General features: G+C 43.6%; 1 protein-coding gene across 1 annotated transcript; it reads right to left on the reverse strand.

Moving 5' to 3' along the window:
- LOC120989153 (annexin A1-like) lies at positions 1 to 24854 on the reverse strand. Its single transcript, XM_040417074.1, has 13 exons — positions 24710 to 24854; positions 21012 to 21085; positions 19919 to 20009; positions 18590 to 18684; positions 18346 to 18459; positions 16851 to 16941; positions 14726 to 14805; positions 14492 to 14548; positions 14323 to 14416; positions 3218 to 3313; positions 2549 to 2607; positions 1723 to 1845; positions 1 to 203 (listed from the first exon to the last, which is right to left on the reverse strand). The coding sequence occupies exons 2-13, from the start codon at positions 21078 to 21080 to the stop codon at positions 141 to 143; spliced, it is 1032 nt and encodes a 343-aa protein (XP_040273008.1). The 5' UTR covers positions 21081 to 21085; positions 24710 to 24854; the 3' UTR covers positions 1 to 140.

Consider the following 24854-nt stretch of genomic DNA (forward strand, 5'->3'; position numbering starts at 1 on the left):
TGTAAACATACAAGGTTCACATTTATTGTTGAATACTAAATTTGTTAATCATATGTTTTAGGTGAATGAGAAGATTTGCGTTCTAGTTTTCAAAAGACAGAAGAAACGTGTAGTGACCTCTTGAAGATAAAAGTAGGCACTTAGTTGTCAGGTCCACACAATGCCAAGACAATGGTCTCATAGTCTCCCTTCAGCTTTTCCTCCTATAAAAAGAAAGCACATATAGATGACCCTTGTTCATTTAGAGCCAATTCCATCTGTTCTAACAGTATAGTCAAATACAATCAATAACATAACTTGGAGTTCTATTCTATAGAGGCAGGGCACCTGACCGCTTTGGTTTCCATACTGGGAAGGGACCAGTCACTGAAATGTTTTTCCAACCTTGACATTGTCATAACAGCTACCTATTGCTCATTTACAGACCTGCACACCTCAAAATGGAGTTCAATATTAGCTGTAACCCATGTGTCAATAGGGTAGTGAGCAATAGTAGGCCACAAACTACTTTAGGTTTGCAGCCTACAGTGTGTTGGGACCAAGAAGAGGATGCCAACATTGCTGCACAATGATATCTGAACTAAATTGAGCAGGGACTTGGTTGCAGTAGTCACTGGTGAGGAGACTAGAACACCACCACCACCACCACCCCCCCCCCCCCCCCAATGGCTGTCCTGTGGTCCCGGTACAGTGGAGTCACATTACACTCCGGTAGCTGTCCCTGCTTCAGCAGAGACTTCTGCCTGTAATGATGAAGCAGAGAGCCGTTGGCTCCCTGCTCCATCATTAGTCACCCCTGCGCTCCACACTACTGGACTGGGTGGGGTGGGGCCGGCCGTCAGCCTCTGCTCCTCCTCCACAGAGCAGCCGATGTGTATCCTGGTGCTGCTGGCGAATGAGGGGAGTATTTGTCTTCATTTATTTTTTTACTTTCTGTGAAGGGGGCACAACCCTGGGCATATTACTGTGAGGGGGCACATATCTGGGCATAATCTGAAGGGGGCACAGTGTGGTGGCATAAAAGGGGGAATAATTAATATGTGGGAGCATTTAAAGGACTGGGTAGGACTAGTGTTTAGTTATGTTTTCGGCAGAGTTAGAGGCATGGCCTAGTGCAGAAATAAATGTGCCATGGCATGCTTTGCGTGCCACACATAGTGTGCCTCTTCCTTTTTTTCAAAAGTTGGGAGGTATGTAGTAGTACTGGAAGTAGTCATGGTATGGGGTTACCTGGGTTGGTGTCTCTCGTCCCATATGCATTTTGTTCCCCTGTGCCGAGACCCTAGCTATGCCTCTCCCATATGCAGTTAGCTCCCCTACATATAGTGATTGCATAGAACCACAATTACACATTTTAGGATGTTAGAAAACTAGAGTATACGCATACATTTCTGACAGATTTCATATTTTAATAAAAGAATAAGCAAGTTTTGTATTCCTTTGTGGCAATGTGATCCCAGGTAAAGTTATACCGGCAGTTTTATGCTATCTCGGGAGATGAGACCATGTTGTGGCAGATAGTGTAAGACCTCTTTGAAATAAACATACAAGTTAACCCAAGTTCACATAAACTTTTTGTATTACATTAAACAAATGCAAATATATCCACCCGACCCTTCCCCAACGTATATGTCAAATGTAAAACAAAAACGTGATCTGAACCCAGCACAGTCATTAGTCATAAGCATTTGTTTTATATTGTGGATGATATTGTTTCCATACCATAATAGCTTGGCGCAGGGATTTGCCGTAAATCCTCTTATAGTAAGTCTTGACTTCTTTTAGGTCAATTTCACTGCGAGAAACCAGCAGTCTGATTAGATCCTTATGCTTGGTTCCTGAACCCTATGGGGGAAACCAGACATTTCAGTGGCCAGACAAAACCCGTCCACAGGAAAGTAGCCAATTTGATAATGGACAGACAACAACAAGCCTATTCTGCATTACATTCAACTGATCCATTCTACCATGAGGCGGTTTGTTCAAAAGGAGTAATGCAATGTACAAGACATTGGATCTCTCAAATGTGAAGTGCAAAGGATCTTATTCTGAAGAGTAATGAAGCAGATGTTTCAGAGATAAGGACAGTATAAAATGTGTTTACATCTACCCATATGTCCAAACAGCAAAATTTATAGAGGTCACTAGTTTTCCTCCAGCCCATGCCCGCTGTGGAGAGAAACAGAGCATTGCATCCTGTTGCTAGGGTGACGTCATGTCAATAGGGGGAGAGACTTTGTAGCGCATCTCCCCTGGCACGGTGGTGCCAAGGCTGGAGATCTCGCTGCTGGAGTCCAGACCGGTAGGTTAGTGACATTTAACTTTTAGAAAGACTAATTTCAAGTAAATGGTTGCCCAATTGAATTAAAATAACCATCTTGAAAAAAGACAAGTAAACTGTACATTAGAGAAACTAGCAGAAGTGAAAAGAATCAGAAACCCCTGATATAATAAAGAAGAAAGCAGTGTAGATAAAAAAAAAAAAAATATGATCCTGTCAGAGGACCTCACATATTCTTGCAAATAAATTACTCAAATCATACAGTACCTTCATTGCCAGGAAGAATTTCTCCGCAAAATAACTTGGTTTGCTTATTATACATTTTACTGCAAGTGAACATAACAGAGGGTTATTGTTGTAGAGTTTCTATTTTAAACAATCTCCTTGAAGTCTATGAAGAAAACTAATATGAGGTGCGGTATTGCCCAAACAATTGACATGCTGCAGATTTCAAAAACGGAATAACTGCTCAATTTCAACTTGAAAAAAATTACACAAAATGTTTAGTTGACAGCTCATGTGTGTGGCCACTTTAAGTTTCAACCAGTTAAAGTATGCAGACTAATTTGACATTTTTTTTATAAAATGGTGTTATTTTTCTGTAATTTTTTCGTATATTAATATACTATTTAACGTAAAATTTGGTGTACTCCTACAGGCATATTCAGTATACCCATCTAAGCCTTAAGCCTGGGTTCATATCATATTTTTGTCTTATGTTTAACATATGTTGGGGTGGGGGGGAAGGGGGAGAATGCAGAAACGCAGTGCACAACGCTTTTCCCATCATGCAGAGTCCAGACAAAAAAAAAAGTTAACAAAAAAAACTATGGTGACAGATGCCACTGTATGGCATCCGTTTAAACTAAGACAAAAATGTGATGTCAACCCAGTCTAATGGGCATCTATATAAAATTAAACAAACATTCTACTTACCAAGTGAGATCAGACAGTTTTCAATGTCTCCTTTTAACTCCAGATCAAGGGCCTTAGCCATATCATTTTTGCTATATCTGGAATATCTTCCGAAGACTGAAAATGAAATTCATATACTCATAAGTACTATAATATATTATATATATATATATATATATATATATATATATATATATATATATATATATAAAAAATAAAAAAAGAGATGGCAGCACCGTCACAGTAGAAGAAATGGATAAAGGGTGCACAGGCCCAGTATGGATAAGCCAATCCAGTAAAATATAAGCGATGAAAAAGGGCAGCACTCCAATAGATAAAAATAAATAACTTTATTTACCCATAAGGCTGTAGCGACGTTTCGGCTCTAACACAGGAGCCTTCCTCAAGCAGTGTGTACAGATCAAGATCCAAACATATATAGTGTTATAGCTAGCCATAGCCAATTACATGTTAAGTGAACATAATTAATAAATAAAGCAAAATACAAAATACATCATACATGTGAATACAGATAAAATCAGCAATACAATGTGGTTCAATCGTGGTGCACCTGATTGCTTAAAAACTATTACCATAAATATAAAACTTAGTGAGATATTTCTATAATTACATAGTTGATAATATGATCAGTGTCAACTGTAGATGATTAAATAAAGTGTCACGTGCTTACTATTACAGGTGGTGCATACTGAGGATGCAGGATGAGGGTCGGTTGTGGTCGCTGCTGACATGTGCGGTCCGGCGTGCCTAGGTCCCCACTGCGCATGCCAATACGACGTGTAATACATGTTGCCGGCCAGTATCAATACGACGTGTAATACATGCTGCCGGCCAGTATCAATCTCGTCACCTGACGCATATGCTCCTACGTCACCGCACCAAGACGGCCATTATGGATAAGGGCAAACAGCCCATTCTGTCGCCCTGACGATCATGCTGACAATTTAGTCCGATGCAGTGTGGAATCGGGATGGTACTGGCATGGGACAATGCCAGAGTGTCAAAAGTGGCTGAGTGGGCTCGGCTAAGGGATACCACAACAATGAAGAGTGGATCCGCCAGCCGTGACCACAGAGCGGCCGCGCATCTGTACGCAAATACAGAGTCGCGGCCGCTCCGATCCAACCCACCTGTCGCCACAACCTGTGGCGACAGGTTGTGGCGACAGGTGGGTTGGATCGGAGCGGCCGCGACTCTGTATTTGCGTACAGATGCGCGGCCGCTCTGTGGTCACGGCTGGCGGATCCACTCTTCATTGTTGTGGTATCCCTTAGCCGAGCCCACTCAGCCACTTTTGACACTCTGGCATTGTCCCATGCCAGTACCATCCCGATTCCACACTGCATCGGACTAAATTGTCAGCATGATCGTCAGGGCGACAGAATGGGCTGTTTGCCCTTATCCATAATGGCCGTCTTGGTGCGGTGACGTAGGAGCATATGCGTCAGGTGACGAGATTGATACTGGCCGGCAGCATGTATTACACGTCGTATTGATACTGGCCGGCAACATGTATTACACGTCGTATTGGCATGCGCAGTGGGGACCTAGGCACGCCGGACCGCACATGTCAGCAGCGACCACAACCGACCCTCATCCTGCATCCTCAGTATGCACCACCTGTAATAGTAAGCACGTGACACTTTATTTAATCATCTACAGTTGACACTGATCATATTATCAACTATGTAATTATAGAAATATCTCACTAAGTTTTATATTTATGGTAATAGTTTTTAAGCAATCAGGTGCACCACGATTGAACCACATTGTATTGCTGATTTTATCTGTATTCACATGTATGATGTATTTTGTATTTTGCTTTACACTGCGTGCAGAATTATTAGGCAAATGAGTATTTTGACCACATCATCCTCTTTATGCATGTTGTCTTACTCCAAGCTGTATAGGCTCGAAAGCCTACTACCAATTAAGCATATTAGGTGATGTGCATCTCTGTAATGAGAAGGGGTGTGGTCTAATGACATCAACACCCTATATTAGGTGTGCATAATTATTAGGCAACTTCCTTTCCTTTGGCAAAATGGGTCAAAAGAAGGACTTGACAGGCTCAGAAAAGTCAAAAATAGTGAGATATCTTGCAGAGGGATGCAGCACTCTTAAAATTGCAAAGCTTCTGAAGTGTGATCATCAAACAATCAAGCGTTTCATTCAAAATAGTCAACAGGGTCGCAAGAAGCGTGTGGAAAAACCAAGGCGCAAAATAACTGCCCATGAACTGAGAAAAGTCAAGCGTGCAGCTGCCAAGATGCCACTTGCCACCAGTTTGGCCATATTTCAGAGCTGCAACATCACTGGAGTGCCCAAAAGCACAAGGTGTGCAATACTCAGAGACATGGCCAAGGTAAGAAAGGCTGAAAGACGACCACCACTGAACAAGACACACAAGCTGAAACGTCAAGACTGGGCCAAGAAATATCTCAAGACTGATTTTTCTAAGGTTTTATGGACTGATGAAATGAGAGTGAGTCTTGATGGGCCAGATGGATGGGCCCGTGGCTGGATTGGTAAAGGGCAGAGAGCTCCAGTCCGACTCAGACGCCAGCAAGGTGGAGGTGGAGTACTGGTTTGGGCTGGTATCATCAAAGATGAGCTTGTGGGGGCCTTTCGGGTTGATGATGGAGTCAAGCTCAACTCCCAGTTTCTGGAAGAGACCTTCTTCAAGCAGTGGTACAGGAAGAAGTCTGCATCCTTCAAGAAAAACATGATTTTCATGCAGGACAATGCTCCATCACACGCATCCAAGTACTCCACAGCGTGGCTGGCAAGAAAGGGTATAAAAGAAGAAAATCTAATGACATGGCCTCCTTGTTCACCTGATCTGAACCCTATTGAGAACCTGTGGTCCATCATCAAATGTGAGATTTACAAGGAGGGAAAACAGTACACCTCTCTGAACAGTGTCTGGGAGGCTGTGGTTGCTGCTGCACGCAATGTTGATGGTGAACAGATCAAAACACTGACAGAATCCATGGATGGCAGGCTTTTGAGTGTCCTTGCAAAGAAAGGTGGCTATATTGGTCACTGATTTGTTTTTGTTTTGTTTTTGAATGTCAGAAATGTATATTTGTGAATGTTGAGATGTTATATTGGTTTCACTGGTAAAAATAAATAATTGAAATGGGTATATATTTGTTTTTTGTTAAGTTGCCTAATAATTATGCACAGTAATAGTCAGCTGCACACACAGATATCCCCCTAAAATAGCTAAAACTAAAAACAAACTATAAACTACTTCCAAAAATATTCAGCTTTGATAATAATGAGTTTTTTGGGTTCATTGAGAACATGGTTGCTGTTCAATAATAAAATTAATCCTCAAAAATACAACTTGCCTAATAATTCTGCACTCCCTGTATTTATTAATTATGTTCACTTAACATGTAATTGGCTATGGCTAGCTATAACACTATATATGTTTGGATCTTGATCTGTACACACTGCTTGAGGAAGGCTCCTGTGTTAGAGCCGAAACGTCGCTACAGCCTTATGGGTAAATAAAGTTTTTTGCTATTTTATTTATTGGAGTGCTGCCCTTTTTCTACGTTATATATATATATATATATACACACACACACACACACTTTATTCTCTTCAATTTTCAACCTTAAAATTCTTCTGAGACACAGTGCTGCTCCCAATTAGTGATAGATGAACATCGGCCGGAACAGTTCTCAAACACGCGTTCAAGAACTGCGCGTTCATGGCAGGCCCTATTGACTTTAATGGCAGGTGAACCTGAAAAACCTTCAGGTCATATTTGCAGCCACCAAATACTTACTAGAAGTGCACAAAAAGTCCCACAACATGGACAGTGACATACCAGAGGGGCTTCATTGGCAAAAATTCCCCCCCAAAAAAATAATAATATATATATATTTTAATCAGGGGCCATTTTTATGCATATTAGGCTACTTTCACACTAGCGTTCGGGTGTCCGCTTGTGAGCTCCGTTTGAAGGCTCTCACAAGCGGCCCCGAACGCATCTGTCCAGCCCTAATGCATTCTGAGTGGACGCGGATCCGCTCAGAATGTATCAGTCTGGCAGCGTTCGGGTGTCCGCCTGGCCGTGCGGAGGCAAGCGGATCCGTCCAGACTTACAATGTAAGTCAATGGGGACGGATCCGTTTGAAGATGACACTATATGGCTCAATCTTCAAACGGATCCGTCCTACATTGACTTTCAATGTAAAGTCTGGACGGATCCGTTCAGGCTACTTTCACACGTCCGTTGTTTCTTTCCTGATCTGTTCCGTTTTTTGCGGAACAGATCTGTGCCCATTCATTTTCGATGGGTCCTGAAAAAAAAAAAAAAAAAGCGACATTGAGCTGTCCGATTTTTTTAAGGACCCATTGAAAATGAATGGGTACAGATCTGGTCCAGATCTGTTCTGCAAAAAACGGAACAGATCAGGAAAGAAACAACGGACGTGTGAATGGACCCCTAGACTTTTTTTCAAACTATAATGCAGACGGATCCGTTCTGAACGGATACAAACGTCTGCATTATAGGAGCGGATCCGTCTGAGTAGACATCAGATGGACCCGCTCTGAACGGCAGTGTGAAAGTAGCCTTAAAAGGGAAACTCTCAAAAATGTGTCCTGCTGGAGCCTAGAAATTTTATATTTTAGGCCACGGGAGTACAGGCCCCAAAAATTAGGCATTCATCTGACAGAAAAGAACTTGGGATTGTGGCTGGAGGAAGAGCCGGCTCCAGGTTCATGTGGACCCTTGGGCAATAGATCCCAGTGGGCCCCCTTGAGGCATTTTTTTGTACATTTACATGTCTGTTACTCCCACACGGTATAATGACCACCAGTGGCCCCTATACAGTATGACGACCACTAGTGGCCCTTCACAGTATAATGACCCCCCCCCCCCCCCAATATAATGACCCTACAGTGGCCGTCCATTCAGGAGAAAAAAAAATAATAATAAGTCGCCCCCCCATTCAGAATGACTCAGTGGCCCCCTGGGAGGGGCACTGGGGGTCAATATATTGAATGGGGGCTCTGGTGGTCATTATAATGTGTAAGGGGCCCTCACAGTGTAATGACTCCCCCAGTGGCCCCCTCACATACCCATCATTGCTGGAGCACAGGGGAGCTGGCGGTCCAGTCATTCACTAACCGCAGCTCCTGCGCTCAGTCTCTCCTCAGGCCCGCTGCAGCAGTGAGACACATGTCATGACGTCACTGCTGGGCTGGGCCTGGAGGAGAGAAGGAGCTGTGCAGTGATGTAGCTAGAACTGACTGGGCCCCACAGAAAATTTTAGTATGCCCCAGTGGGTTCAAAGCAAGTTTGATGTATACAAATGTGCAGCACTCCACGTTTTTTGTATCCTGCAGAGTCCAGTAAAAAACACACACACACACGCACACACACACTTTTTTCCAATGGAACTATATGTGAACAGACGCCACTGTATGGCATCAGTCTGAGGCATCTGTTAACGTATACATTTTTGTTATGCATTAGGGTACTTTCACACCAGCGGCAGGAAAGATCCGACAGGCTGTTCACCCCGTCTGATCTGTCTGGCCGCTATTTTGCCGTGCCGCCGCTCCATCCCCATTAACTATATGACGGCATTTAACAGTGAGAGGCCGCCGGACTAAAAAGTCGGACATGCAGTACTATTAGTCTGGCGGACTTTTGCCGTGCCGAAGCTCCGCCCCCATTATAGTCAATAGGGACGGAGCAGCGGTCCGGCGAAATAGTGGCAGGACGGATCCGACAGGGTGAACAGCCTGTCGGATCCGTCCTGCCGCTAGTGTAAAATATTCTTAAATGGATGGCAAAAATGGGATGTGAAACCAGTCTTAGTGTCAGAAATAAGAACCAGTACACAGCGGAGAGGGGAGGCCGCCATGTACTGACAGAGCGCTAAATGGTCCTGGTGGTCAGGGGTGAGGATTGCTTCCCAAGGATCATTTATCTACTGGGAAATACAGGGCATAGTATAATACACTAGAATCTATATACTATAAAGATATTATCCCTACCCCGAATAAAACATTTAGGCGGTTATTTATTATATAGAAATAATATAGTCTATATTAGGTGTATTTAACAGATTAACAAAAGGTTCTTGGCACCGCAATCTGCATCTTTTTCCCCACTCATGCCAGGTCTAAAAAATGTGGCGTGGGCAGCAAAAGGGATACAGTTATGGCCATACAGTTATTGGATACCACCGCCATACAGTGACTGGATAACACGGTATAAGAGGGCACAGTACAGGGTGGGTGGCACAGTACGGGGTGGGGGGCACAGTCACATGACCCTGTGACGTTAGAAGGTCCTTATGGTGAATGCGGTTCAGACGTTACCATAATGAGAGGCAGAGGAGTGAGACAGGGGCCCTGGATGGACAGGAGGGGTGAACACAGCAAGTAGGTGGGAGGGGCTTTGAGGGGGATTCATCCAAGAAGTAGTGGCAGGAGGTCTGTGCAGGGCAGCAAAAAGAGATAAGAGGGTGGAACAGGAGCTGTGGATACATGAGGGAGGAAAGGAGACAGAAGGGGATCCATGAGGATGAGATAGGACAGGATATGGGGGGGGGGGCACAGGTGTCATGAGGCAAACTGCTTAATGAAGCAGTAAAACAACTAAATAGCATGAAACAGCATCCAGCAGCAGCTTGAAGAGTTCTAATCCCCTGTCCCACAGAGAAGAGACAGTCACAGTTCAGACTCCCTGACAAACTCTGCGTGTCTGAAGCTGTTAAGGTAACCTGCTGCTCTGCTGAATGGAGTGAAGAGGGGACATATCTAAAGCTCTGCAGCAGCCGGACTGTAGTACAGGCCCCAAAAGTTAGGCATTCACCTGAGAGAAAATGCCTTTTATGGTGCTGTATATACACAAAAGACAAGGACCATTCTTTGTTCTGGGCGGTGGCGGATGTGTGGGCTGGCATGAGGAAATTCAATTACACGTGGTCGTCACAGGTATTGAATTCCTCTGAGATCCATGCCTCATTCATTTTTAGAAATGTGAGGTAGTCCCCACTGTCATGAACTAGGAGAATGCACTTATCGGTCACGATCCCCCCTGCTGCGCTGAACGTCCTTTCGGACAGGACACTCGACAAGGGGCAAGCCAAGAGTTCCATGGCAAATTGTGCCAGCTCTGCACATCCAGTAGTCCCTCGCTTCTCAGAGCATCCACATCGGCCGTTAACCATATGTAGTCAGACACCTTTCGGTCTAGGCGTTTGCTGAGGCTGGATCCGAAGGGCAGCTCTCCATGGGTTGGCTGCAAAAATGATCTCATATCCGAAGTGACCAACACCTCTTCAAACCGCCCTTTTCTTGCAGGCGAGGTAGGATTGGTACCTGCACCTTTTTCGCTGTGGGTGGAAATTCCTTTGCCAGTGCCTGCAACAGCAGAATGCAGCATCTCTCACAGAAAGGCCTGGAAATGCTGCATTCTGCCAGCCCTCTGATGCTGGTAACATGTCCGCCATTTTGTGTTTGTACCTGGGATCTAAGTACATTGCCAGCCAGGACTGGTCCTTGCTCTTTATACGGGGGTGCCTCTTCAAACACTGTACCATGAAGGCCCCCCCATTTGCACTAAATTGGAAGCGGTGGAGCGCCCTGGCTCCTGCTCATCACCCAGGAGAATGTCATCCTCGTTATCCTCTCCCCAGCCACGGACAAAGTTTAAAAATTCCCCCTCAAAGCCTGCTCTGGTCTTCCTCCTCCCCCAGCCACCATCCTCCTCTTCAGACTCCTGCTGACTTGTCTCAGATGGAGTAGCCCCCCCCCCCCCAGGAATTCATTCCTCATCTTCCAGCTCCTCGACAGCTTGATCAATGACACTACGCAATACAAGCTCCAGAAAGAAGGCGTAAGATGCGATGTTACTGATGGCTCCCTGGCTGCGACTGACCAGTTTGGTGATCTCAAATGCATGAGCAGCCACTGGCGCGGTGAAAAGAAACCAAGCTCCCCAGAACCTGTCTTGCTGCAGAGTTCATACAGGTAGTAGTTAACAGCACGTTGCTACTGGAGCAGCCTACCAAGGAAGTAGAGTTCCAGCACGTCGGGCTGTCACAAATCAGACGTCTGACAGGCAAGTGGTGACGCTGCTTAACGTCAGCAAGGCGAGCCATGGCAGTGTAAGATCTTCTAAAATGGCCAGAGATTTTCCTGGCCTGCCGCAAGACATCCTGGACCCCGGGGTATTTGGCAACAAATCGCTGCACTACTAAGTTCAGGACGTGTGCCATGCACAGCACATGTGTCATTTTTCTCCGTTTCAGCACGCTCAGCAGATTGGCACCATTGTCGCACACCACTTTACCAACTGTCAAATTGAGCGGGGTTAGCCACTGATTGGCCTGTGATCGCAGAGCTGAAAGCAGTGCAGGACCGGTATGGCTCTTGGCTTACAGCACAGCATGGCAACATCTCACCTGTCATGTCGAATAGGCTCTGGGGAGCTTGGTGGGGGGGGGGGGGCGCAGCGGAAGAGGAGTCAGCCGAGATGGAGACGGAGGATGGAGTAGGAGGATGAGAAGAGGCAGGCCTGCATGCAATCCGTGGCGGCAACACCAAATTCACACGGGAGCTACGGGTTACCTGCTTGACACCCGTCATAAGGTTCACCCAGTGGGCAGTAAAAGTTATGTACCTTCCCTGCCCATGTTTGCTAGGCCATGTGTCTGTGGTCAGATGTATCTTGGCACCAACATTGTGTGCCAGAGATATATTAACTTATCGCTAAATGTGGTCATATAGCTCTGGGATGCCCTTCTGTGAGAAATATTTCCTTCAGGGGACCTTCCATTGCGGTGTGCCAATGGCCACAAATTTTCTAAAGGCCTCCGAGTTCACCAGTTTATATGGCAGTAGTTGGCATGCTATCAGTTCTGACAAGCCAGCGGTCAGCTGTTGGGCAAGAGGGTATCCGGCGTCATAATTTTTTTTTACGGTCGAACATTTGGGCCACAGAAGCCTGTTTTTTGCCAGATAAATGTGACGAAGGCATGGTGAAAGGTGGAGTGGAGGACAAATGGGAGGAGAGAGGATAAGGAGAAGAGGCAGGATGTGAAGTGCCAGGATTGTGGCTCTGTGGGTTCTGACGGTGTTGCTCCCACTGGGCTCGCTGATGGGAAGCTAGGTGCCTTCTTAAGGCGGTCGTCCCTAGCTAAGTGTTGGGCTTACCGCGACTTATGCGTTGACAACACAGGCTGCAGATGGCAACACTATTGTCAGCAGCTGACACGTTAAAAAAGCCCACATTGTGGAGCCATGTGCCAGAAGTGACCGTGCATGGCTCACTCCAGATACATTTGCAGTCCGCTTTTGGCCTCCTGTGCCCTGCCTGCTTCTCAGTCTCTCCCTCTGAACTCCCCTCCTCTTCCTCTCTTGTGGGCACCCACTTGACGTCCTTCAACACGTCATCATAGTCACCTTCACCACTATGAACATTTTAGATCGGAGTAGGCAGCAACAGCGGGGACCTCCCTCCTTAGGCTGATCTGGGTACTGTCGTCAGACCGCTGGGTGGCGGCCATTGCTACCTCCTCTTCCTCATCCAATGTCAAGAATGGCTGGGAAAATAATTCCTTTGACTCGAGTGGAGGGGCTATGGTGGTGTATTTCAGGGTACACACAGCAGAGTGAGGAGGGTGCAGAAGCAGAAGGGTGAGTGAGCCACTCAACCAACTCTGGTGCGCCCTTCGCATGCCTTCTCCAAATTCCCACTGCACCTGCCCGACCCCTACCACCCCTGCGGAATGGTTTGCCTCTTCTGCCTGTCATTTTCAAAATAACCCTGTGCCAAAGTCCCTAGAGAAGAGCAGTATTTGTGGAAGCAGGTATATCGCAGGCCTCATTAAATATTTGGAGGAAACAGGTATATCGAACCCCTTAATCAGCATTTTGTGGAAGCAGGTATATCACACCCCTCAATTAATTTTTTTTGCCACAACAGTTATATCACACCACCCTGTTTATTTGTGGCAACAGGTATAGTCGCAGCTCTCAATCAGTATTTTGTGGCAGGTATATCACACCCCTAAGGCTGGTTTCACACAGGCGTTGCGGATTGGGGCCGGATGCGTTCAGTGAAACTCACACTATTTTGCAAGCAAGTTCAGTCAGTTTTGTCTGTGGTTGTGTTTAGTTGTTCAGTTTTTTCCGCACAGGTGCAATGCGTTTTGATGCGTTTTTTCACGCGCGTGATAAAAAAAACTGAAGGTTTACAAACATCTTAGCAACCATCAGTGAAAAACGCATCGCACCCATTCACTTCTATGGGGCCAGGGCTGCATGAAAAACGCAGAATATAGAACATGCTGCGATTTTCACGCAACGCAGAACTGATGCGTGAAAAACAACGCTCATGTACACAGACCCATTAAAATGAATGGGTCAGGATTCAGTGCGGGTGCTATGCGTTCACGTCACGCATTGAACCCGCGCAGAAAACTCGCTCATGTGAAAGGGACCTTAGTTTTTTTGGGGGGGCAACAGGTATATCACACCCTTTGCAAATAGTTGTACCAATAGTGCTTGTCCCTCTATATAGCTGCAGTATCGCAGCAGAACCACACACACACACACACACACACACACACACACACACACAACTGCTGCACAATACAAATGCACTATATACTTTCTATGTTAGAAAGTATATTATAGGTATATCACACCTATACCAGTCCTTAAAGGACTTTTGTGGCCCTATTAGCTAGCGTTTGGTGTCCCTAACAGCTTGTCCCTGCTCCACAAAACAACCTCTCCCTACACTGGCAAGACACAGAATGTAAAGTGGCTGCCAGATTGTGTTCTTTTATAGGGTGGAGGTGTATCCATGTGCTGAAATCTCAATTGGCTGTCCTGTCCCACCTGATGGATATGCTATGGGTCAAAGTTCGGAGCAATGCAAAAGAATATGGTGCCGGCGGACATCGCCATATGTCTGAATGTTCAGTGAATCGCGAACGCCCAAAGTTCACCACAAAACCACCAGGCAAACCGCAAGGCCATCTCTACTCCCAATGTGCACTGTAGGTCTCAGTGAGGACATTCACATTGAACAGAGAACTTCAGACATAAGTCTTTACCTTGACAGAGATGTGGATAGCTCCTTGAAGTTAGAATGGTTATGAACGTAGACACGTCTGTTCCCTTTCGTTTTTCTCCAGCTTCATATAAAGCCTATCATTGAAACATTAAAGTTTTTATCACCTAACAAAAAAATTAAAAATAAAAACTTTGTGTCCATATCCTTACCCTTGCATCATTGTCAACTTGCTCTTCGTTTACAACTGTGCTGTCGCTGCGCTCACCCTAAATGTAAGGGGAAAATATCACCTTAGTATTGGTTTTAAAGTCTAGGCCAATTCATGATCCTCATACATGACATATGTAGCAGTACTCTGGCATCCCATTCCTGCCTTGCGAGTAATAGCCCAAGAAAAAAAAAAAAAAAAAAAAAACCCACCAACTGTTAGAACGTAAAACTACCTTGATAAGTGCAAGAAGAGCTTTCTGAAAATCTCCAGAAGTATCAGAGGCCACATCTTTTGCAAGTTCCTTTTTAAATTCTGAAATTAGAGTATACATATGAGCAGTATATTACCATAAGATCTGTGCACGGTAAAATTCTTTAAGAGTCTGATCTCTTTACAGTTTCTAAAGAATGTATATCTATAGACGGGTTAAACACATTGTATAGTTATGGTACCAGAAATCATACAATGTAAAAAAAAAAAATATATTTTTTAAAGGGGTTCTCCAGGAAGGATTTAAAAAGGCTGGGAGCAACCTGTTCAGAATGCTAGATTGTGAGCAGCACAGATTGCCACCACTTACAAAGATGCCCGGGGGAAAGGGTGGGTATGAGGAGGCAGGGCACTTACTGTACATATACTACACTTTGGCGAATGTTCCTGTCCTGCTGCTCAGTCATGATGACATATTGTAAGCCGGGTTGAATCATTACCATCCATTGTAGAGGAGTGTATTGAGGCCCCCCCCCCCCCCCCCCCCCTCCCCCCTCACCTTCCAGGCAGTTCTGCAAATGGATGCAACCAGTCCTCCTCACATTCTAGGACAGGTTGCTGGAGGTCATTTAAAATAATTCCTGGAGAACGCCTTAATGTCACAAGAGGATCTTAGACCATTTACACTGGCCTTATGGGTTCTGTTAATAAAGGCTATGGACACCTTTGGGGAATTTTTTTCTGCAATTTAATTTTACTAATTTTTGGGCTAAAAAAAATGAATAAAAAAATTGTCAACTAGTTTTTATTAAGAATATTCAGCCACTTTAGATACATGGGTTAAAAAAATAAAAATCAAAGTCAGTTTGCAGAGTATCACTTCTCAGTCCTATTAGCTGGAGGCATAAACTGATAAGAATATGGCTTAAATTTGTGTTTATGAGGTCAGGAAAAAGGGCTTCCCATGAGAAATCAGTTGACTGAGAAGTGATACTCAGCAAACTGATTTTTAACCCCTGTAGCTAAAAAACAGCTGAACATTTTTTATAAATACCAACTGAAAGCATATATTTTTTAGCCCAAAATAAGTAGAACACAATAAAACAGAAATTGTCCCAAAAAGTGTCCATAGCTTTTAAGGGTCACGGGAAAATAGATACCATTATCATGTACGATACGATAACTAAATATGCAGATTTGCATGGCTACATTTATAAAAGAAAAATCACTGAAAATAATGGATACAATAGATGCAAACATAACCTATGGACTAAGCCCTCATTCTGATATAAAATCCAGAGACTCCGCCAATATTTTTTGATCAAAAACACATCTGTGCCCACCTACTCGGACCAATGTGGTCTCAGTCAGGCAGGTCCCATTCTAAATCTACCTGTGACATGGGTAGGCGGGCACAGACGTGTTTTGATCTAAATATATTGTCAGAAAGCCTTAGATTTTATCAAATCAGAGTGAGGGCTTAGTCCATATAATGTCTGCATCTATTGTAGGAGTGCATTATTTTCCTTGATTTTTCTTTCATAGCTTTTAAGTGCCCATGAGAGATATCAAAAATGTAATCTTATGTGTAATCGATCCAAGAATCTCTTGGTTTTCTAATGGTTCCAAAAGATGTTAGCAGTTTTTTTTTTTTTTTTTTTTTTTTTAACTCTATATGCCTTGACATTTTCCTGGTCAGGAGCACAGAACCCTGGTGAAATTATAAGACCAGAGTGAATAGACCCTTATGGCAAGTCTTTACATTCTGATTTTTAAAGGGAATCTGTCATCCTGATTTTGAACTATTATCTACAGTAATACTTGAGTAGTACTGCAGATTAGGAGTCCAGATCACTATTTTTTATTTTCTGACTTCCTCCTCTCCCCTCCCCCCGTTCCTCCACTGTCAGCTCTCAAAGCTGCTGAGACTGCTGTGCTGTTCTAACATAATGGGGAGGACTCATGTGCACATACAGCAGTCCTGACAATGTATTTTAACACAGTTCTGTCTACCACTGTAGGAGAGTCCAAAACGGGAGTGACAGATTCCCTTTAAATGTTACCGGTACCTTGTACACTGTCCATAAACCTAAATGATTTTGGTCAACAAATGTCATAAAAAAAATTAAAAAAAAAGGAAAAGTTACCTTCTTTGTAAACTTTGTTGATTTCTCTGACCTCATGATTGGTTCGTGATACTAGGATTTCAATCAATGTATTTTCATCTGTTCCAAGACCCTAAAAAAATAAAAATTGTCCAGCAACTTTAAACTGTCATTATATATATATATATATATATATATATATATATATATAATGTCCCCATACTGCCTCGTGGTTTGCAGACGACAGATCGCTATTAAACACGATCTGCTGCCAGCAAGAGCTGATTTTTTAGGCATGCTTAAAAAACAGAATTGCCCGATGAACAATCACCACAGGTGGGGCAGGGGAGCTGTTTGGATGGGAAATATAACTCCGATGCTGTGGTTACAATGGTCCATGGCATCTGAGGGTGTTAAATGTCAGTGACCCGCATTATCGTCAATCATGGACTCTGCTTCTGGGTGTCCGCTTTGTAAAATAGCAGGCATCCAGCTGCTATAGCACCTTCTCAGCTTCTGAGTGTCTGCCATCTTTAAAGTCCTGGCTTGCACCATACATGTAGGGGTTAATTACTAATTAACTACAACTATAAAATGGAATAAATTAGCTAGAAAGATCATCAAACCTAAGGTTATTTAGTGTAATCCATTTATACCCAAGACTGTCAAGGGGACATCCTCTACGTCTAGTAAAGAAGGTTTGTAGATCAACATGGAAGAGGGTTCTTTACTGTAAGAGCACAGACTATAAAACTGTGTGCCAGAGGAGATGATGAACACACTAAAAGAGTTCAGAGGGGTCTGGATGTATTTCTGAAGTATAAATAGTATTACAAGTTAGAGTTACTAGGTTTCTACAGATGGGACATTGATCTATGGAACTTAATCTGATTCCAAGAGTTGGGAATTATTTTTTTCCACCAAAAAGAAAACTGGCTTCCAGATCAACTCTGCAAGATACCAGGATTGAGGAATGTCTTATCAGCCTTACAAGCTATGCAGCTTCAATGGAATGGTGTTGGAGCTGCCTACGCAACAGGTGGCTAGGAGTGCTGTTGTGCAGGGGGATAGAAATATAAAATATACTGTATATATATATATATATATATATTTTTATTAATCAAAAAGGGGTAGCATCACTAAGCCAGCGCTGTGGCCTCTGGTCTAAAGAGTGGTGAGGGTCAGAGTAGGATCAGTGTTTTGGCTAGGACCACAGCTTTTGAAGCAGATTACAGAAGAGTAATTCAGGTATATACAGTATATTGATCAAATTTTTCGTTGACATCTATGTGGGATAATCAGCACCTACCATATATGGCATCAAATGGAGCATAATATCATTCTTTTTCATAAGGCAGTGTAAAAAAAATACTTATTTTATAAAAACAAAGCCTCGGGTACAAATGTGTCCAGAGGATAGCATCACTGCCATATGATTGCTGCATACTACTTGGAAATAAATTTGAACTATCGTACAGTTGTGTGGATGAGGCCCATGAAGGACAATTAGAATTAACATACTATGACAATATTTTACCTTCACAGCATTCTTCAAACAATGGGCATCAAATTGGGCAGGGGTTTTCAGCAATCCCAAAACAACCTCCTCCAGATTGCTTTTGAGGGCTTTTTTCATAGCATCATCCAAAGACTAGAAGAAAAGATAGCAGCTCAAATAAATGATACATTTGTGTAATTGTTATATGTTTTATTCAACTAGAGAATAAGCAATTATTTCTCAATATGAAGGTTTCCTTCCTCAGGAAGAAGGCTATACCAACCTTGCCTGTTTGCTGCTGATAAGCAGCCTTTATTTGCTGACGTTCATGGTTGGTTCTTTTAGTCAAGATGTCAATGATAGTGCCTTCATCAACACCTGCAAAAAATTAAATAAAATAAATCCACCCTCGCAAGTAACAGTAAAATGGAATTTAACAAAGGGATTAAGTGGTTGAAGGTTCAAGAATGTAATAGTAACAATCTATAATAAATTCACGCTGCCTGGAAAAGTTAATCATGCTGATTAAAATTATACCCGTCTTGTGAAAAATCAGTTGTGGCATTCCCAATACAAGAAAAACTTCCATTCTTTATGCAAATTAGAGCCTCAGTGCACCGAGGAGGATGCCCAGCATGGGAGTTAGACACATACTGAAGCCCCGATTTGCATAAGTCATCCGCATTTTCTCAGGAACACCACAACCAGTTTTCACAAGACAAGTATTACCGTATTTTTATAATCCGAATCAACGCTACCAGGCAGTAGTGCCTGGTTTAATAGGGTTGATCCTACTGGATGGTACTTTAAAATTAAAACAATTTTTTTTGCTGTTCAGTACAGATCTGAAATGCTGTACTGATTAAGTTTTTTTATATACATCTTTATAGAAAAAAAAATGGCTGCACACCATTATGCATACAAACAATAGAGCCAAGAAATGCGGGATACCACTTATTTAGAATGACCCCCATTTCTTAGCTCTATTGTTTGTATTTATAAGGGTGTGCAGCCATTTTTTTTTATAATTATGTTTGCTTCATGGATATGCACCTGTGATTCTAAAGGTTCTAGTCTAAATTTAGCGAAAGGAGCTCGTCAGTTATGGATGGAGACTAAGTTCAGCTCATAAATACACTTTAATCAGGCTTGGAATAATTTTTTATTTTTTTTTAAGTAAACAGTGTTGAGTAAACTCCACTAGAGGAGCATCACAACTTTATCTAGGGTCAGAATGGCCAACCAGAGGATCCTCCAGTGGGCCCAGTCACCGAAGCCATAGTGGGCCCCAAATGTCCAAGATAAAAAATAAAAAAAAATAAAAAAACACAACACACATTTGGAGCTAGCCATTTGCCACTAGGGTCTATTACTTTGATTGAAAATCTATTATACTTGGGCTCAGAGAATACATTTTTTCTGCTAGGACCAAGAACCTTAGTCTGACATCGATATTAACATTTAAAACTTTTGTCCCCCTCAGGGGGATTTGAACCCCTGCATCCTGCAAAAATGGAGCCTAATGCATACTGTTACCAACAAAGTAATGTACTTTATGGACATGCATGGTCAAAACAGGTTTACCACAAAAGGAAGTCTAGAAATATATAACCTTTAGCTTTTATGGCTTTCTCTAGATTTGCTGCATCTGAAGCAGGATTGTATCCAGAAGTTGCTTTCAGAGATGGTCCTGACTCCTCAGCCTGTAAGAGATTATTTTAGGAAGTTACATGAACAAACCATGGACAGTTATTGATGCATTCACATCTTATTTCTGATAAATTATCTCTGTCTAAGGCCCCCTGCACACGGCCGTTTTTTGCGTTCCGTATACGGAACATTTCATTTCAATGGTTCCGCAAAAAAAAAAACACGGAATGTACTCCGTATGCCTTCAGTTTCCGTATTTCCGTTCTAACATAGAACATGTCCTATTATTGCCCGCAAATCACGTTCCGTGGCTCCATTCAAGTCAATGGGTCCGCAAAAAGCGGAACACATACGGAAATTCATCCGTATGTCTTCCGTTTTGTTTTTTGCTGAACCATCTATTGAAAATGTTATGCCCAGCCCAATTTTATCTATGTAATTACTGTATATGCATACGGAAAAAAAAACTGAACAGAAACAAAAAACGGATCCGTGAAAAACGGACCGCAAAACACAGAAAAAGCCATACGGTCGTGTGCAATAGGCCTAAAGATCAGAAGTTCCAACACTGAATAGTTAGTCACCTGCTATCGAAAACACAATGTGAATCGCAGCATCTCATTTTCCAAAATATATAAATGGACTAGTCATGTAATACTTACAAATATATACAGTACTTTTTTAAGTTTCTAACCATTCTGTGGGTGGGCAGCAAATCACATGAGAATCAAGTTGCTGCACCTCCCAGGATGCATGGCAATTGGAGTCATGGTAGCTAGTCTTAACCAATATAGAGATTGCTGAGATGTTTAGATGGAGCAGGGGAGCGGCTAGGCTTGGCCTCTCTTGTGATGAGTAATGTTCAAGGCATTTGTTAAAACAGGCTTGTATGAAAATTGTCTGTTTCTAAAAACGACCGAATTCCTCTGCTGTTATACATGTCTACGGCTAGCCATCCAGTACTGAGTAATTTCCTGGGTCTAGCAAGTTACACAATGTTATTTTGCAGAGATTAAATGTTACATAGTTTGCAGTTCACATAAGCTTTCACTTACAGTGCACTGGGCGGGTCCGCCATCTTCCAGAAATTTTGCTTGGGCAAGAAACTCTTGCATAAAAGACATGATTGCTAAAAAAATAAAATAAAAATTTAGATATAATACAATACACATCAGTAAATAGGTACATAGAACCATAATGTAAGAAAAATACACTAGGACTGTTCCCATCTTGTCATCGAGTGCAGGAAATCTAATGTTTTGCGGGCTCTCATGTACTTTTGCAAGTCTATTTAAAGGGGTTGTCTCACTTCAGCAAATAGCATTTATCATGTAGAGAAAGTTAAAGGGTTTCTGTCACCCCACAAAAATCTTTTTTTTTTTGGATAGTTACATTCCTTATAGGGCGATATAGGAGAATATAATAGTCTTACTTACTTTCATGCGGCCGATTCTTTAGAAAACAAAGTTTTATAATATGTAAATTCGGTCTCTACCAGCAAGTAGGGCGTCTACTTGCTGGTAGCCGCAGCAGAAAACCGCCCCCTCGCCGTGTTGATTGACAGGGCCAGCCGTGATCTCCTCCTCCGGCCGGCCCTGTCAGTATTTCAAAAATCGCGCGCCTCTGTTCATTCAGCGCAGGCGCTCTGAGATGAGGAGGCTCGTCTCCTCAGTGCGCCTGCGCCGATGACGTCTTCTCTTTTGGTGATGTCATCGGCGCAGGCACACTGAGGGAGTTCTGAGGAGACGAGCCTCCTCATCTCAGAGCGCCTGCGCCGAATGAACAGAGGCGCGCGATTTTTGAAATACTGACAGGGCCGGCCGGAGGAGATCACGGCTGGCCCTGTCAATCAACACGGCGAGGGGGCGGTTTTCTGCTGCGGCTACCAGCAAGTAGACGCCCTACTTGCTGGTAGAGCCCTGATTTACATATTATAAAACTTCGTTTTCTAAAGAAACGGCCGCATGAAAGTAAGTAAGACCATTATATTCTCCTATATCGCGCTATAAGGAATATAACTATCAAAAAAAAAAAAAAAATTTTGTGGGGTGACAGAAGCCCTTTAATAAATGGCCCTTATGTATTGTGATTCTCCATATTGCTTCCTTTGCTGGCTGGATTCATTTTTCCATCCCATTATACACTGCTCGTTTCCATGGTTACAACCACCCTGCAATCCATCAGTGGTGGTCGTGCTTGCACACTATAGGAAAAAGCGCCAGCCTATGTGCTCTCCTTCAGTCCTGATCACCCAGGAGGCCAGTGGTTTCTTCTATAGTGTGCAAGCACGACCATCATTACTGGATTGCAGGGTGGTCATAACCATGGAAACGAGCAGTGTATAATGTGATGGGAAAATGAATCCAGCTAGCAAGGGAAGCAACATGAAGAATCACAGTACATTAGTAAGTGCCTTGTATTAACTTCCTCTACATGATAAATGCCACTTGCTGAAGCAAAACAACTCCTTTATTTGTTTTTTTGTCTTTATGGCATTTTCACAGTTGTTAAGGACTGATCAGGTCATTAGGATCTAGTAACAAAGAAAAATGAAACCTAATAAATCTGCAGCTCAGTGAAACAACTATATTTCTACATCATCGGCCCAATTGTTAAATCATGGCTGGATGATGTCTTTATGTGATTATGTCCATTCGTGTAGCCAATGTCTGCCTCGGGTGGGGGGTGGCCTGCTCATACTGCTGACCTGACCATGGCCAGGCCGTTTTGCCTTACCCAGGGTGCAACTATAATCCATATAGGGCCCCAACCACCTTGTGAAAAAGCAGCAAACAGGTACGTATAATAAGATATGGGAATCTTTATGTTTAAAAGGCAAACTCTTTTCAGGAAAAGATTAGATCTAACATAAATTAACACTTAATAGAAGTTCGGGGGGGGGACGAACTTGCCCTACGATGCTAGGAAGGTTCTTCGTCCCCGTCGCGGCCTGCTATTGGCTGACCCAAATCCCTGTGTTTTCAGCACTGAATCCGTGCGAAATAGGCCTTCAGCAGACTTTGAGGGGTCTTTTAATAACAGCAGTATGCCAGTTTTATGATACATTATATATACACACACCCTTTCTATTATAATAAAGGTATTTTTAAAAGTCACTTTCTTTAGGGCTCTTTCACACTTGCGTTCTTGTCTTCCGGCATAGAGTTCCGTCGTCGGGGCTCTATGCCGGAAGAATCCTGATCAGGATTATCCTAATGCATTCTGAATGGAGAGTAATCCGTTCAGGATGCATCAGGATGTCTTCAGTTCCGGTACGGAACGTTTGTTGGCCGGAGAAAATACCGCAGCATGCTGCGCTTTTTGCTCCGGCCAAAAATCCGGAACACTTGCCGCAAGGCCGGATCCGGAATTAATGCCCATTGGAAGGCATTGATCCGGATCCGGCCTTAAGCTAAACGTCGTTTCGGCGCATTGCCGGAGCCGACATTTAGCTTTTTCAGAGTGGTTACCATGGCTGCCGGGACGCTAAAGTCCTGACAGCCATGGTAAGTGTAGCGGGGAGCGGGGGAGCAGTGTACTTACCGTCCGTGCGGCTCCCCGGGCGCTCCAGAGTGACGTCAGGGCGCCCCAAGCGCATGGATCACGTGATCGCATGGATCACGTCATCCATGCGCATGGGGCGCTCTGACGTCATTCTGGAGCGCCCCGGGAGCCGCACGGACTGTAAGTATACCGCTCCCCCGCTCCCCGCTCCTACTATGGCAACCAGGACTTTAATAGCGTCCTGGGTGCCATAGTAACACTGAAAGCATTTGGAAGACGGTTCCGTCTTCAAATGCTTTCAGTACACTTGCGTTTTTCCGGATCCGGAGTGTAATTCCGGCAAGTGGAGTACACGCCGGATCCGGACAACGCAAGTGTGAAAGAGGCCTTAGTTGATGAAGTACTAACAGTTATGCCTGGAAACGTGTGAAAGAGGCGTGAAAACTACTGTAGTCAGGGTGTGGAACCAGTCACTTCATGTGCTGTCCGCATCCGTTGTGTGGCCCCGCAAAAATTATGAGGCATGTCCTATTCTTGTCCGTTTTGCGGACAATAGGCCTTTCTATAAATGAGCCTCCTGTTCCATTCTGCAATTTGCAGACCGCAAAACACGGCACGGTCGTGTGAACAAGCCCTGACAGACACTAGTGGAGAAGAAGAAACACGTCGTCATCAGAGTAGATGCCTCAGGCCCTAAAATGCTGAGGCACACCCTGCACCTCCTCCCATACATACTGGTGAGAGGACAAAGAACAAGAGGAAAATTAAATGTAAGATTTACAGTTACACATCCGACCATGTTGTAACTTGTAAAATGTAATAAATAAATAATCTATAATACAACATAAGTATAAATACACCCCCCCTCCCCATTTTGAATGTTTCCACACCCCTTCACTGCCAAAAACATAGCACTCAACCCATATACAGTATAAAACACACATGCACAGATCCAAGTCATACAGTACAGAAAACATGCATAGTCCACCCGTTAGTACAAGGTTAATAGAAACTTGGCAAGCAGCAGGCAAGTCTGTTTATTGTGTGCACAAAACAGATTTAATTTGCTTGTCCAGCACATAAAACCCTAGGCGATTGGGTCGCTCCCTTTGAAAAATCACACAATCTAGGCTATATAAACTTTGATATATTAACAACAATCACACCCCTGATGTAGACACATTGAAGTTTCCTGTGCAGCAGGCAAAGAGTTAAAGCAGCTGCACAAAGAGGAAAACCCGAGACCCACCTTCTGTCGCAGTGGAAAGAGGCTGAGGACTTATGTGCTGTGAAGTGGAAGACTGGGGAACTGAACTCCTGATTTTTATGAAGAGCTTGTAAACCACACCTAGCAACCCTCACATTGCTCAACCAGCACTGATTGGTTGGCAAGC

Source organism: Bufo bufo, chromosome 2, assembly GCF_905171765.1.
Source record: "Bufo bufo chromosome 2, aBufBuf1.1, whole genome shotgun sequence".
Taxonomy (NCBI): Eukaryota; Metazoa; Chordata; class Amphibia; order Anura; family Bufonidae; genus Bufo; species Bufo bufo.

Excerpts from the sequence above, each read along its gene's own strand:
- LOC120989153 (XM_040417074.1), bottom strand. The coding sequence starts at position 21,080 with ATGTCTTTTATGCAAGAGTTTCTTGCCCAAGCAAAATTTCTGGAAGAT. Across the intron at positions 14,417-14,491 it reads AAGTTGACAATGATGCAAGG|GCTTTATATGAAGCTGGAGA; the intron begins GTAAGGATATGG and ends TTTCAATGATAG. Across the intron at positions 3,314-14,322 it reads CTATCCACATCTCTGTCAAG|TCTTCGGAAGATATTCCAGA; the intron begins GTAAAGACTTAT and ends TTTCATTTTCAG.